General features: G+C 36.8%; 1 protein-coding gene across 2 annotated transcripts in view; it reads left to right on the plus strand.

Moving 5' to 3' along the window:
- Positions 1-17,164, plus strand: part of atp6v0a1a (ATPase H+ transporting V0 subunit a1a) — a 34,570-nt gene that overhangs the window by 2,041 nt on the left and 15,365 nt on the right. For both annotated transcript variants that reach the window (XM_067381806.1, XM_067381808.1), the window contains exons 2-9: positions 1,330-1,486; positions 5,898-5,976; positions 6,141-6,238; positions 6,682-6,810; positions 9,100-9,182; positions 11,602-11,728; positions 11,870-11,952; positions 12,679-12,772. In XM_067381806.1, the coding sequence (XP_067237907.1) occupies positions 1,370-1,486; positions 5,898-5,976; positions 6,141-6,238; positions 6,682-6,810; positions 9,100-9,182; positions 11,602-11,728; positions 11,870-11,952; positions 12,679-12,772 (810 nt within the window). In that variant the 5' untranslated portion in view covers positions 1,330-1,369. The remainder of the gene's footprint in view (positions 1-1,329; positions 1,487-5,897; positions 5,977-6,140; positions 6,239-6,681; positions 6,811-9,099; positions 9,183-11,601; positions 11,729-11,869; positions 11,953-12,678; positions 12,773-17,164) is intronic.

A 17,164-nucleotide genomic window follows, 5' to 3' on the forward strand; every position in this document is an offset into this window, starting at 1 on the left:
CACTGCACTGATACCTGATGATGCTGGTGCAGCTGTATGTCGTTGTACAGGAGAATGGAAAAAAAGAGAAGGATACACAGAGACAGCTGAAAGAGTATCTGCATCTCGATAATTCACCAAAGTGCTGCATTATTCAGCACGTGTGGAATTACCCATGAAACCAAGACTGCTTATGTACCATTTGGAGCACTTAAAAGCTGTAAAATGGACCTAACAACAGCATTACGTGGCTTTTTGTGCTCTATCGATTTTATTTGTACCTTAACATGCCACAAAATGCCTCTGTATTGGTAATGTTTAGTACAGAGAGTCACATGGCGCAGCTTAATCCTTAATCCGCTCCCTGTGAGTGGAGTCCATCGTACAATCGTTCTTAATGAATCTTTTACACAACGTGAGGGACTGCTTTGAAGAATGTGCTACAATTCACTCCATTGAGTGGGTCAGATGCATTGCCCTGAGAAGATAAGGATCTGCCCTAGGAGAGCACATTCCATGCAGTTGTAGCAGAAGGTCCAGTAAAGTAAAGTAAAGTTCATCAGGTTAGTCAGTGTAATCGCTGAATGCTCCTGTGTTTTCCCTCATTCCTCTGAGATCGCATGTGCTTATTCCCACAGCTGTTTCGAGCATCACATGCCACAAGAATGGTGCAGTATAACATTCCTCGGGTGTCCTCTAGGCATAAGATTGTGGAAGCTTTTTACTGGATTGTTTTATTGTTTCTGAGCAATCATTAGTTCAAGATGGTTTCTTGCATAGATGGAAATGGATGAAGCATTTGGTGTTATGAAATGAGGCAGAAGTTTTGCCTTTAAAGTATTTGGCACAATGAACAAAAATTGTGCTCATTGTGCCACATTCTGTTTTGATGCATAATGACGATGTATTATATTGATCTAATTTTTAATTAGTTTTTCAGTTGAAAGAACAGTTCTGTCCAATGACCATTGAATATCAAGGCCTTGAAAACAACATTCACATGATTAGGACTTTGTAAACCATCTGCCATATCCAATGAGGTTTAGCTCACAGTGACAGAGCATTTAGCTGTGGCAGCATCATCATCTCACAAGTCTGGAAGCGTCACAAAAGTTGCACAAAATGAGTAAAGACATTAAAATTGTTTGTGTTCAGTGGGCCAACTAAGATTAAACATGCTGATGTGCTGTTTTAAGGGCTTCCTTCCTCTTGGTCAAAGATTCTGCATTTGCACTGCGAATGTGGCTTTAGCTGTCAAATAGAAATATTCGCCATTCGTTTACATAAAACCTCTTTTCCTTTTTGTCTTTATATTATTATAATTGGTCATTTTTTCTCCTTCTCCCCTAGACATTCTCCCCTTAGTGCATTGAGTAGAGAGCAGTGCATTATGGGGGAGTTGTTCCGCAGTGAGGAGATGACCCTGGCCCAGCTCTTCCTTCAGTCTGAGTCCGCCTACTGCTGTGTCAGTGAGCTCGGGGAGATCGGCATGGTGCAGTTCAGAGACGTAAGTGCAGACCATTACATATTGATGTCCACTGGATAATTGTTCCTGGAACATTGCTGATTCATTGTCAAACAACAAAAGTGGGAAACGCTTCATTCATAGTAACATTGACATCATTGTCAGCAAATGTCAGCATTGTGTAACATGCCATTCAGTGGCTCAATGCTTCCAGGATGCCTGAACTAAGAAAAAGTTAGTTCAAATAATTTTTTTTTTCTGATTAGGTAATAATAACATAATGTTGTTCCCGACCACAATACAAATTACATTCAAAACAGTTCAATGAACAACTTAAACAGTAAAGATTTTATTGTACAAAAAAACGCAAACAAATTATAGGCTACTAGATGTTTTACACAAACTAAACCACTGATATTGGTTTATCGAGACAGAAGGTTAGCACTATTTTGCTGTTTTTAGTTGAAGTGAGCACGTGTCAAAACAGCGGTGCGGATCACACCGCAAGCACTCAGGATCATTTGTGGTAATGATATTTCGGCGCTATATCCTCTAGTAGTTTTATCTGAAGCCAAACGTGCTTCATTCAAGCCCTTTCGGCTCCATGTGCGTTCTCTCTTTCTCCTGACGCGCACCACATTAATAGTGCATGTCCACTGGCATGGAGCAGAGCGAGTGTTTTTAATTCATTTCAATGGAAGTTGAGCTTAATGCTCAAATACGACTGTGAAGCCCCCTTTGTCATTGTCCATTGCAATGTTTCAATGTAGACATTATCTGATACCAATTTGGTAGACATCGCCCAACCCTAGTAGTTATGGGAACTCAATTATAGGAACTAGCCACTATAGTGGTCCTCAGAGAACTACATTTTTTCTTAGGGCAATTTTCCTGGTTGCAATCATACCGCCAGTAGTTACGCAAGCCGGCCGACAACTTCGTCAGGATGAAGAACTCCATGATTAGAGCTGTGTTTTTGTTGTGTGTCATGGGTTTCATGATAACTAAGATGGAATTTAGATGTATGAGTTATGTGATTGAAAGAGCAAAAAGAAGGGCTAAGAGACAACAACTTCTACGACAACTTGCTGTGCTACATATCGAGCCTGAGAAAAGAAGGCAATGCCGCAGACAGAGGGGACGGGTAAATGTTATCTATTGCTGTTTTTCCATGTTCATGGAGTAAGTATATGTAAACTGTGTTTACACTGCTTTTTAATAATGGCAGGTGTCTGTGTTTCATATGGCTTACTTTCAGCCAATCAGCATACACTTACGTCACTGGTAGTTCCTATTGTGCTGAAGTAGGAGCTACTTCAGTCCCCCAAAAGGCGTTCCTATGACTAAAAGAGTTCCCAGCTCCTTTAAAGTTATAGGAACTATGAAAACGTTCCTCTGGTGCGAAAGCCCCTTTTATCTCCAATTGGGGAACTACGTTTTGTCAACTAATTGTTAGTTAAATAGGTATAGTCTAGTTAAGTCAGAATATTTCTTTACAGACTTTAAATGTTAGATTACTGCAATTGTAATTAATGAAGCTACTAAAGTTACTCGCTTGCATTGTTATCTTCATTAATAATAATGGGCACGATTAAATATTACTGAATGTTCTGCTGATAAAACAAGCATCTAAACTATGATATGCTTTCATCGCCTTTGTGTAGACAAGCTCAGTGTCCACAAGACAATGCTACCCATCTGCATTAGTGACACATGGTAAACATTGTCCTTTGAGAAAAGTTTTTGTTTTATTCAAAGATCCGGTTTTTGCGTTGTATTTGTTCTGTTTTAGCTAGACTCAACGAATTTGCATTGCTCATTTTGTTTAACAATTCTGGTTTATAAAAATGCTACTACCAGAAATGCTTCAGGACCAGACATGCATAGTGGCCTTTTAATTCCTTCCTTATTGTTAATGTCCCTGCAGCGCTGCAGACAGTGGGTGATTCTTATTTCTTATCTGTGCATCCTAGTTTCCTTTCCCTTACTTCCTTTCCTAGCGCTCGAGCATCACTTAAGTGTCATCATTGCACTTAACGGATCTGCCCTTATGTTGTTGAAGTTTGGTTATTTAAGAAATTCATAATAAGTAATAAAAGATGCCCAGTTGAAATATGTGAGATGTGTGGTTTATTTAAACTGCAAAGGTAAAGTCTACTTGGAGTAATGGATAATTTATTTAGACAATTATAAATTACAATTATTTATAGATGTGAAGAGGGAGGAGATTTTATGTGTGCATCAGTTTTTTTGACAAAAAAGACTTCTGTATAGGATACACCTGTGCATCCTCACTCATAGCTCCTCAGGAAGCTTCCGCACTCATCATTCCTCGCCTCCTCTTTCCTCGCCTCCTCTTGGCACAACTAGAGAATTGAGATGTCCTTCAACTTCACTTTGATCAGTTTCCAGGTCACAGGCTAGAGGACGGAGTGAGGAAATGTGGAGACATCATTATGAGTATTGGGAAGTTGAGGTTTTGGTATTGAAACCGTCATCAGCCAACGACATTCTGTTCTTGCATGGATGTTAAAAAAAGATTTCATTTTGCAGTATAACTAGTATGCCAACAGTTTTTGTTTATTCATATTTTTGGCTTATAGTTTTGAGTGACAGATGTCATATTTAATTTAGCCTGTTTTCTCTGTGACATTTTTTACTGTGTTGACAGACAGTATCCTGATAAGATAAATAACAAATACAATTCTTGAATAGGCATCATTTTATATTTGTTATCAGCAATCATTCTCTCTTTTTCTTTAGGGTAAATTTAAATGTGAGATTCTGGAAATGAGATCTAAATGTTGTGGGATTGGTTGATTTGGAAAGAAAATCATTCTAAGCGCAATATAGCAGGTGAACACAGAGTAAATTTTAAGCAGGAGCAGGTGTGTGTGGAATAGAACCTAGCAGGAGCGGGACAAAAAAAAAAAAGAGTCCCACGCAGACCTCTACTGAGAAGAACTCAGTGTGATTAGTAATTTTGAGCATTGCTTTACACTGCGAACTTGATTTTACTTAAATTGAACTATAAAAAAATTGCAGTAGAGTGTAGTGGTTCAACGGATCACAAAACTCACGGTTCGGATCATATTATGGTTTTTGAGTCACAGATCGGATCATTTTTCAGATCAGCAAGAAAAAAATATTAAATAATTAGGGGGAGGGTGTCAGTAAAAAATAAGAACAAATTCACTAATTACAAGCATGGATAATAATACAACGTAACATGTAAGGTCTTACTGTAGTGTTCAGGTACTAAAATGTAATAACTAGGTCAAAATGTAAAATAACATGATAGTGTATAAATTAAATATAGATTAATCTTTGTTAAAGCTGCTGTCCGCGATTTTTGGCCCTCTAGCGGTTAATAAACAGAACTGCACGCGTCTTGCGGAGGAACATTCTAGCCGGAGCTACTTTTCTCCATGTATGTCTATGGCGAGTCACGCAGTTACTGTGATACTCTGCGGCAAGTCCTACCAGTCCGGTCTGAAATAGTCAGAATATAAACAATTATTATAAGTGTACCATAATGATTTAGGATAAGACAAAAACACGGTTTGGAAAATGGATTCATGTTGTATATTCTCAGTACAAAATTTTTGTAAATTTTTAACACAAAGTTGCGGACTGCAGCTTTAAATATGTGTTTTGTTGTTTGATTAGCACTAATGATATAGACAGCAGCAGGTATTTATTTACTGCTGTCACTTTAAAAGAATACACTAATCCATGATACACATCAGATTTTCTCAACTGTTTACGTTCACTTAAGACACAGTCGACTGCGTTTTCTAGAATACTTGCTGAGATGGGTATTTTGATGATGTTGTGCGTATGTGTCCTTTCAAGTGCAAGGAGATGCGAAAGAAAAATCAATTTGTTGTTTGAAACCCGCCCCTCTGTGTGCGCGCGCGCTTTGGGTGTGTGTGGCTGTTCGCACAGATAACAGCGTGCAAGTACTTAATTGGTGAGACAAAACACGTGCAAATGATAACCTTTCATTCTCTGATGGTTAAACTTTGCATTTAATCCACAAATCACATGCGTGCCACCCTGGGGGGCTTTTTCCGTATGGATCATGGATCAACTACGATCTGTTAAACCCCTGGTAGAGGGTGAGACTAAGACCAAATGTAAATTGAATTGGGGAAGATTTAAATGGCAAACAGATACACAGATGTTATGACATAATCTAGGAAGTGATTGTGAAACAATGCTCATAGTGGCCTAAGAGTTCTTACTCATCCTTGAACCCTCGTCTAGTTATTTACAGTCAACACCATTGTCTTCATTTCATGTGGATTCATTTTTCCAATGTGAATAAGACTTCTTTGCCGTTTTTCCCTACACTCCTAACTGTGAACATGGCTTCCTTTATTGTTGTCTTTGAGAGAATGATAGTTGTGCATTAATAGGTCAATTACTTTTTCTCCCTTTTGAATTGCAGTTGAACCCAGATGTGAACGTTTTCCAGAGGAAGTTTGTGAATGAAGTCCGTCGCTGTGAGGAGATGGACCGCAAACTAAGTAAGTTATAGAGTCAGCATTGCTGACATAGTGGGCTAGAAATCATTGCTGACACAGCATCATGTGTTCTGATTAAATTCAGTGGAAAGAAGTTCAACATATTTTTTTTCTGGATCTGTTTTCTGTGCTGTGTCTCAGTTCTTTTCTTTTCTTTTCTTTTCAAGGATTTGTTGAGAAGGAAATCAAAAAGGCTAACATAACTGTGGTAGACACAGGGGAGAACCCAGAGGTCCCTTTTCCACGAGACATGATTGACTTGGAGGTACAAAAACCTCATGCACAACTCAAAATAGAAGAAGAAATAAGCAGAACCCATAATTAAAATTGCTCTGTTCCAAAACATAGCGAGCTACTTACAGAGGCAATGTTTTAAGGGGTGATTTGAAGGTTGTTTCAAATATTACATTTTAAAGTATATTACAATAGAACACAGTTACATTGTAATAATATTTCACTATATTTTGTACTGCAATTTAGATCAAATGAATGTAGCCTTGGCGAGGATAAGATAAAAAAGATTAAAAGTATGTGTACATTTACATGTGTGTGTATGTGTGTATATAATATACATTTTGATTATTTTGCCTCTATTTGTGCTTATTAAATTATTTGGTTTTGGAACAGTAGAGCTAATATGTGTGAATTTGACAGCTGTAAACAGTTTTGAGTGCAGCAAATAACATGTGTCCTTTTGACCTTTTGTAGGCCACTTTTGAAAAGCTGGAGAATGAGCTGAAGGAGATCAACACCAACCAAGAAGCCCTGAAGAAGAACTTCCTGGAGCTAACTGAGCTCAAGCACATCCTCAGACGAACACAGCAGTTCTTTGATGAGGTCTGCAATATCTCATCTCTTACAAAACATTTTGCCTGTAGAGTTTCCTGTGGTCTCAGAGGCATTTTACACGGTATGTGTCAGGCGGGGATCTTTGCTTGTGATCTTGCAGTCTCTCTTGTGCAGAGGCGTTTTCCACACACTCGAGAGGTGGTGTGAAACATGTCAGTGCAACCACAATTTCTGTTACTGCTTCAGCTCAAGCAAAACTATGCTGCAACTCAGTGTGGCGATTACTGTAATATTGTTTTCTGTGTTTCATGCAAGTAATGGCTAATAAAGCTATAAAATGCTGTCATAAACTTATCCGGTTGGTATTTGACCAAATGAAAGCTAAATACTACTTAATTAGTGATGAATAAAATCACCTCTGATGTGTCAATGGCATGCTACAGCTGTGAAGAGATGGCATTGCTAGCAGTTGGTTATAAGAAACTTTTTATGCTCAAGCTTGCAGTGGTGTTGTTGTCCTTGACAACTTTTGTCCTTGACCACTTCTTTGCCATTTAAAATTAACTGGGAACTTACTGTTCCCCTTTACCGTGTAAAATGGCCTTTACTCAGAAATGGTTGTATTTAAATACCAAACATGATCTGAATAATCAACACCATTCAGTAGTCAAATAAAGAAGCACAATTATACAAACAGAGGAACCAAAACATGTTTTTCCCTATGTCTGTGATCATGTTCACACTGACAAAGGCAGATGCATGTCTGACAGATTGAAAGGCCATTCTCTGAATTCCTGGCCACATCTCAGCCGCTGATGATGATGTCAAACTGCCCTTCCCAAGACCAGTTCTGCAAGGTGTTCGACTCCCTATTCACAAGTTTCTTGAAAATGTAAAAAAACAGCCTTTTGTGCCCATGATAAATAGCTCCTACCAGGGTGTTTCTTTTCTACCTTTCAGATATCTTTGATCATGCATTTCTGTGCTTCCTGAACACTGATCTGAACTTTAACATGTTATTGTGATAAATTTCTTTTACAAGTTGTAAAAGATCATTTGAGAGCACGTAGTTAAGTTGTCTTTTAATCATTCACTTTACTCTTACACAAACTTGGGTTCTCAGACTGGTGGTGGGTGGTGTGAGGATGGTGTGGCTAAGTGGTTAAACAAAAATAAATAAAAAATTCAAACCCTATAAGGACTAGTTCATGTGCTACCATCCCTGTGCCCTTGAGTTAGGCATGCCAAATCTAGTCATTGTATGTCACTTTGGATAAAAGATGTTGGCTGAATGAGTATTATTAAATAATAAGATTGGCTCTGAAATCTTTTTTTTTTTATTATTCCATTGAAAAATTAAGATGACATAAGGCCACAGAAATTTATTCTTTACAATATAAAAAAGTACTTTGCCTGTTAATGTAATTGCAGCATCTAACAATATTAAAGAGTTAGTTCACCCCAAAAAATATGAAATTTCTCTCATTAAGTACTCACCCTTATGTCATTCCAAACCCGTACGACCTTTGTTCATCTTCACAAATTATTGAAAACATTTTTGATGAAATCCGAGAGGTTTCTGAAGCACCCATCATTGCACCTTTCAAGGCCCAGAAAGGTAGTAAAGACATTGTGAAAACAGTCCACGCGACTACAGTGGTTGAATACATTATACACACAGTGCACAGCGTTTATGTGTTCTATGTCAGAATGCCGGCTCAGTATTGGTCGATGCTGTTCACATGAGCAGCACGACACATGCGTGTGATGCTGACGCAGGAGTCTGCCAATAATGAGCCGCCGTTTTGACATAGAACCCGGAAGCCTGCACTGCGTTCACTATGTCAACATCGTAGGAGACTGACATGGAAGAGAAGAAATTGTTTGTTGTTTTGTTTTTCTTTTTTTGCACACAAAAAGTATTCTCGTCACTTCATAACATTAAGGTTGAATCACTGTAGTTACGTTGACTATTTTAACAATGTCTTTACAAACCTTTTTGGACCTTGAATGTGGTAATTACATTGCTTTTTATGGGAAAAAACTCAGATTTCACCAAAAATATCTTAATTTGTGTTCTGAAGATAAATGAAGGTCTTACAGGTTGGGAACGACATGAGGGTGAGCAATTGATAATTTCATTTTTGGGTGAACTAACCCTTTAAGTTAACCACAACAGCTTGATACATCATAAATCGACCTTTGTATGAAAAGGGCCCTTAATTGGAAAACAATTTCCTGAAACAACACTAGAATGATAATTCTAGTGTTAATAAGAACATTTTTACAGGAAGAGATGAATAAATTAATAAATTGTTCTCTTTCTCTATTTGTTAGATGGAAGATCCTTCACTTTTGGAAGAGTCGTCAACTCTACTGGAGCCGAACGAGGTTGGACGCCCCGCTCCTCTGAGGCTTGGGTGAGTATGTCATTGGGTTTTGATCTGTGTCTAATTGAGCTATGTTAAATGAACAGCAGAAACATGGATGTTTGTTGTTCAAGATATTACAGTGATACTTAATATCTTATACTTAAGATACTTAAAGATGAGTTCACTGTAACTGCTTGAACTTTAGAAATTGTTTATATATGTGTGCATATGATTGGATGAAACATAAACGTTAATGGGGATTGCATAGTTTGTGATTTTTTTTTTTTCTTTCTGATTTGCCTACATAGTTTGTCTTTGCCATAGCTAATGAAGTCTTTTGAACGGCTTTACGTTTAAGGGTGTTTGGTAGGGCTGCACGATATATCGCATGAGATTCTCACGCGCATTTCGTCAGTAAAGTAACCGTTAAATCTCCATCACCTGCTTTCAAATGGAGCGGCATTTAATAGACAGAGCCGTAGTTCACTGAAAAGCCACGCAATATCGCGTTCATTATTGAAGGTGATTCATCTGCGATATGAACGCGATATTGCGTGGCTTTTCAGTGAACTACGGCTCTGTCTATTAAATGCCGCTCCATTTGAAAGCAGGTGATGGCGATTTAGCGGTAATCACGGAACCGGCTTTACTGACGAAATGCGCGTGACAATCTCATGCGATATATCGTGCAGCCCTAGTGTTTGGATAGTAAATGCATCAAATGTTTCAGTGGTAGTCATATGGTTGTATGGTTCTGGATTGAGCTGTAAAAATCATAGTACAATAGGGGAGGTTGCTTTTTTTAATGGGTTTATGCTAGTGAGATTGAAGTAATAAAGAGAGATTTAACACACATTCTTATGTAACTGCTGCCAGTGTCAGCGGGTTTGTCATTGATCTGTGATCATTGATGCTGGTATGTCTTTAATGCGTAACATGAAACATATTTGTTCCATTCAGAGCACTGAGTGAAAGGAAAGCACCACGAGGAGAGTTTAGAGTCACCATGAAGCGCAAGTTGCGATAGTCTTTTTTCCCCCATTATGATTGTATATCCAAGTGTAATGGCTTCTTGACAGCAAGAAATAATGTAGGTTGGGACTTGATTTTGTCCATGGGGAATTGATTGGATCGTTGTGGTTTGCTGTTGCTGTGATCTCAAGTGAGTAGAGGTGTGAATTTTCACTTGCCTCAAGATTGAATTTGATTTCTATTCAGAATTATAAAATGATCAAACGAATTATAAAACGATTCAATTATAGAATGATTCTCACTGCATCACAATGCATCTTTTCCCCCAGTTCTTTTATTTCTAATAATTACTATATTATTAATCACAATATAGTTCGAAGTCCTGAAGTATGGTTATGGTGTCCTGTCAAGAAGCTGCTATCATACCTCAGTCACACTTTAGCTGTTACTTTTGTTGTCTTTTGAGCATAGGATCTTCTATTTGCGCAGCATATACCTGACACGACTTCCAAGTTGCTCTTTGTAGAAATTAAGTTTTATTTACGACCGGGAGATCACTGGTTAAAACAAAACAAGTGAGTTTCAATGAATAGAAAGATACATTTAAGTCTTACAGTTGAGTAAAAATCAAGGTCGTCTTCACTGTGATTTGTTCTGGTGATTGGTTTGTAATAATTTAAGCTAATCATATAACTGGATTTTGACCTGAACATCCTTAGTCTGCACTTTCTGTACATTTAATATTGACATAAAATATTTCTGTCACAGAAATAATACTCAAATTGAATAATCAAATGTAAAAATAATCACTGCATAGTCTTTAGTGTTTTAATTACAAATAAATTGATTATAATTAAATCTACAAAATTTATTTGTCAAGAGTAGTGAGTGCCTCTTTTGTTTTGTTGATTGATTAACATTAATGATAGACAGCAACAGGTTTATTATATTAAGACCTAATACATGGATCTAATATAATGTTACACATCAGATTTTACCCAACTGTTTACATTCAATTAAGACATAACCGACTGTGTTTACGTGATTGCATACCAAGTCAGATATTTTGAAATACTTCTGTGTATATCTGACCATTCTAACGCAATGCCCCACTAAGGAGAACTAAATTGCATGCAGTTTGAGAGTCTGCTGTCTGTGGACACACTTCAGGTGTGTGTGACAGTGCGAGTAACACATTAAGAGATTTTTGCACTTAACTCTGTTTAAGTTTACATTTAATCTCTAGCTAAGATTTCATTCTAGGTTTAAAGTTACAGTATTATTAAATAAAACTTGATTTAATCCAGATTTAAGATTAATCATTATTGGTACAACCAATAATTTCATATCAACAAATTTGCAAAATAAGGATTAATATTAAAACCTTTTAAAGTACAGCAAAGTTTTTTTTATTTTTTTATTTCATTTTCATTATCCAGATGTCTGCTGTTGGAGGATACTGATATAATTCACTCACCTTTGACACTGTTTGTAGGTTTGTTGCTGGGGTGATAGGCAGAGAGAGGATTCCCACCTTTGAGAGGATGCTGTGGAGAGTTTGCCGTGGAAACGTCTTTCTGCGGCAGGCAGACATTGAGGAGCCACTTGAGGACCCCGCCACAGTAAGTTTGCCCTTGTGAGGGAGAAAAATAAATAGCTTTTAGGTAACTTTGCAAGCTAAAAATTTCATATAATCATTATGGATTATTAGTTAAGTAAACATATTTAATGGGAACTTCATCTTTTTTCCCCTTTTTTTTCAGGGAGACCATGTGCACAAGTCAGTTTTCATCATTTTCTTCCAGGGAGACCAGCTGAAGAACAGAGTCAAAAAGATTTGCGAAGGGTACGAGAGCATCACTGCCAATAAGAAGTTACAATACAGAGTGACCAAAATTAAAAAAAGTATTTACATGAGATTTTGAGGTTGTTCTTCATTTTTGCAGACTTGTTCCATACTCTACTCTTCAAAAGTTTGGGGTTGATGAAGGTTTTTTTTTTTTTTTTTGGAAAGTAGTCTCTTATTCTCACCAAGGCTGCATTTATTTAATTAAAAATACAGTAAAACAGTAATATTGTGAAATGTTATTACAATTTAAAATACAAGTTTTCTATTTTATTATATTTTAAAATGTAATTTAATCTTCTGATGGCAATGTTGAATTTTCAGCATCATTACTCCAGTCTTCAGTGTCACATGATCTTTTAAAAATCATTTTAATATGCTGATTTGATGCTCAAGAAACATTTATTATTATCTTATTCAGGGTTCTTTGATTTATTAGAAAGTTCAAAAGAACAACATATATTTAAAATAGAATTCTTTTGTAACATTATTTTTTATTGTACCTTTTGATAAAAAAAAAAAAAAATCTTAACTCCAAACTTTTAAATGGTATATGTACCTGACTAGTCATATAATCAAAATATTCCATGTTCATATATATTGCCTTATGTGTTACTTACTTGTATTATCTGTAGTCTTCACAATCACAATTAAGATCTAAAGCAGTCTTTTATTATGTGTAATAAATATAAATAAATTACTATAAATATAATATATTTATTTTAGGTTTCGGGCATCTCTATATCCCTGTCCTGAGACCCCACAAGAAAGGAAAGAAATGGCAGCTGGAGTCAACTCTCGAATTGATGATCTCCAGATGGTAAGACATGAGGACAGACAGACACACACACACATTCTCTAAAATAAAATAAGTGGATGTAGACAGTTATTTTTTTTTTCTAAAATTCATCTTTTTCTTGTATGAGGTGAAAGCTTGTTCAGGGTTCAGTCTTGATCCAGAGATTAATCTGGATTCCAGACCTGGTCTAGTGCTGTTAGGATTGTTGTCTCTGTTGCTTTGTTCACTCTGTCCACATTCTTATTTAGTTTTCAAGTCCTGCAGGACTGACTGTTTGCACTGTCGTTTTGCAAACGATGAAATTGGATCTGCTCGTTCAGGCAGTATTGTCAATACCTGGTGTATCTGTGTTGGTTGCTATGGTAATGATATAAGCACTAGCACAATGGCAATACCACTTATTTTCATTAGCAAAATCTATGACAAAAAATGTTCATCAATTAAGACAAGATGATAATGAGGCCATTAAATGATAACTGTGACTATATCAATATGTAATATTGTTGATAAAAAAGATGAGACTAAAATGTAGTTAAAAGAACAAAAACTTTTTTTTTTGTTGAAAAAAGAGGAGATAAAACATTTCGGACTGCTGTACAAGACTCTATTAGGCGAGCGTTCATGTTTGTGGTTGCCAGATATCAAGAGCTCAAATCCCCCAATCAGAGCTTTTCTGGTAAACGGATACGTGCCTGGCTTTAAGCAATCGGGCCACCATTCGCACGTGCTCTCTGCGGAGGAGCCATGATCCGAAAACACTGACATACAGTACTATACAAGTAAGCCAGAGTTCAGCGATCTTCATGTGAGATATTCTGCTTTAATTAAAGTGTTATTCAGTCAGTCTGTGATGAGTCTAGATGAGGTAAAATAAAGCATACATATGAATTGATATTCTGTTGATTTGTGTTTATTGGTGAAACTAATGAAATGTAAAAATAAATTTCCCAAATGATAACAATGTAATTAAAATTGAGCAAAATAATAATTTTTATAATTTTAGCTATTGTACAGTATGACAAAAATGTGTAAGTTTCCATACTATCTCTTATCTTTTTTGTGTTGAGTGGTATGGGAATGAACAGTTGCTAACCAGATCTTGGGCCTGATTAAAACGCATGGTTTTATGATTGTAGTGACATCAATAAATGTGTTATGTAATTAAGTAAAGCTTTATTTATATAGCACCTTTTAAAAAAGTGTTTACAAAGTACTTTACAGAATAGAAATACAAAAAGAAAACAAAACATACATACTCATATAGAAATAAGATAATACAGTGAATAGAATTAAGATAATAAAATTAAGTACAGACCAGATAATAGAAATAAGATAATAAAATACAACAAAATGAGTCAAGGAAAGGCCCTTGTGTTTTGAGATACTTTTCAAAAGTGCACAGTGAGTCGATGGCTTATACGTTGTCAGGAAGAGAGTTCCAAAGCTTGGGACTGAAATAACTAATGGCTGACTCACCAATTTTTAACTGTGTCTTAGACACAACCAACAAATTACTATTTGATGTTTAGAGTGAGGAGCTTTACAAATCAATTGTTTGATTGTACAAATCGATTGTTTTGAATCAGTGGTTCAGAGCGTGAAAGTCATGTGTTTTCAGTAAACGAGGCTACGTTACATCATAAGTGTTTTGAAACTTCAATGGTTCACCACTGGGGGGCGTGACTTTGGCAGTTTGATTCACGCTCCGAACCACTGATTCGAAAAAAGATTCGTAAAGCTTCGAAGCTTCATGAAGCAGTGTTTTGAAATCACTCATCATATTAGATATTGTTGAATAAAGTCGTTATTTTGTTTTTTTTGGTGCACAAAAAGTATTCTTTTCGCTTCATAACATTAAGGTTGAACCACTGTAGCCACATGAACTGTTTTAAATATGTTTTTAGTAGCTTTCTACGCAACATCAGTTACACTTTCTTCCTAAGTTGTATACGGAAGGCGGTCTGACAGAACCGAGATATTTTACTCTATAACTTGCATATACCTTTATAACTTATAGCTTCTATTTATTAATATAACTCTGATTGTGTTCATCAGAAAGAAGAAAGTCATATACACCTAGGATGGCTTGGGGTTATTTTCATTTTAAAGTGAAATAATCCTTTTAAGTCAGGGATTATAAAATGAGTGAGGAAAACATAGCGTAGCTGTTTAAAGAGGGATTCAAACATGTTTCCAGAGCCAATAAACTTATGAATGCATGTTAGTATTTAAGTGATATGATATGACTGAATATGATTTGACAGTACATCAGTTGATGTAATTTGCTTCATAAACTGCAGCTGAGTGTCATAATTGGATTACATGAGATGAGAGTGTGATCAGAAACCTAGTGATGTACTGGCACAGATTAGATTAGAGAAGGGCAGATTTTATTACAAGTAAAATAAATAATTAAACACTAAATTACAAGGAAATGTCAATATTTTATTTTTTATTACAAATTTCACCAAAATACAGCAGAATTCTACATTTATGCATTTGGCTGTGCTTTTATACATAGCAACTTAAATTATTGCGTTCTAGTTTTGTTCCCATGTCAATGACGTTATTTTGCAGTTTTTTTCCTTGTATATAAGTAACGGTTAGCGCAGATCACTTGAAAAGACAGCATGATTTTTGTTTTGGAGGCACAAAAATGTTAAGCATCCTAGATAAATTTTCCACAAGGGTCTTTAAAAGCGAGTCATTATGTTTTCAACTGTGCACATCAGCAAGAAACACATTATCTATTTGACAATTCAGTTTATGCTGTGTATTTTAATTAATGCATATTTATTTTAATTTTTTACTTGCTGGTTTGATCATTCTTTTTGCCTTCCCTAATATGCTATGGTGCCCCCTGGAGGTCTGTGTATAACTTTGAATAACATCTGAATTAGACTTTCAGTCTCAAAACTCTGCACAACTGTGTTTGTCTTTTTCTTTAATTTCCTCTTTTTTTTTTTTTTTATTCTCTATCCTGAGCTGAGATTAAATTAAGAGATTTACATAAATTCACAGATTAATTTGACTGAATTATCCACTGGCTGCATCAGCACACACTCTGTCGATCCATACGGCAGAGGGAATCTCCCTCAGTGAGTCATTAGGGGCTACTACTAGGTTTAATGGGGGACTGCTGGATGGTGTTACAGCTCTGGGTCTTTGAGGGAATCTCTCAAACCTCTGCCTTATTTGGGAAGGAAAACTTTGGGTGAGTGTGTCCTCGCACATTTACATAGTACCCATACCTTCCCTCCCACACAGATGCCCACACAGTTTGGACCTTCAGCACATGGCAGGGCAGTTTATCACCACCACTTGCTTCTCACGTTAGATTTTTTTTTCAGTATCTGCACAGAGGCACGTACGAGTTTGTAGCGTCATGTCATTTTTTAACACTCACTAAAAGCGATATACTACATTAAACAAAAAAATCTGAGTGCACTCAGTGGATTGTACTGTTGTTTAACAAAATACCGATTGTTTGGCATCTAACCTGATAGACAGCTATGTGAAGAAAGATTTTGGGTTAATCTTTAGGCTGAGCTACCCCTAAAACATGACAACATAGAAATCGATCAACAGAAATCTGATTTGACAATCAAATTGTCATCACATCACAACCGTTAAGGTGCCTTTCACAGCGGCTGTCTCATAGTGAGCGTTCCTGTCTATGCATACCCACATACTAAGGAAGTTTGTTCTTCATTTTCGCCACACTTATTTGCTGATTCGCTCTCATCCCACACCCTCTGAAAACCCACATATCCGTTTGCACTCTGAGTGTTCAAAAGAAATGAAGGAACACGTCCAAGCACAAGAGTGCTGACAGGGCTGGGACGGTGCGCACACTCGAGTTCCATGTCACTGACTCACTTCGAGCTATTAGCGGGCCTGTTTGTCCCTTAGGTGAGAGAGAAATGCTCACTATGCTTGTGTGTGTCTTTCTGTCAGGCATGAATGTTTAATGTCCCTGTGCTCTTCTCCCAGTTTTAGAGAGAATTGGGTATCCTTTAGTCTGATGCACATGTCTTGTTTGTGTTACTGTTTGAGCAAGACAGAAGGTCTTCTCGGCACATTATTGAGGATTACATAAATCCCACAGTGAGCGAGTTTGTCTTATTTGTCAGTGTGGGTGAGTCTCCGTATGTTTCCAGCGTGGGCGAGCATGTGGGTTATTCTAGTGTGGGCGAGTGTGTCTGATTTCAGAGTGGGTGACTGTGTATGTCCCACCCATGTGAGTGAGAATGCACATTTGGACGTTAATGTTGCCACTCTATCTGTCTAACATGCTGACCACATACTGGCGCACTTCCATGGCCACTCCTGAATGATTGAGAAATTCTGTTTACCTAAATAGAAGATACATCTAGGCTATGTTCAGACGACCAGTGTTTGGGATTCATAAAC

Source organism: Chanodichthys erythropterus, chromosome 3 (assembly GCF_024489055.1).
Source record: "Chanodichthys erythropterus isolate Z2021 chromosome 3, ASM2448905v1, whole genome shotgun sequence".
NCBI classification, from domain to species: domain Eukaryota; kingdom Metazoa; phylum Chordata; class Actinopteri; order Cypriniformes; family Xenocyprididae; genus Chanodichthys; species Chanodichthys erythropterus.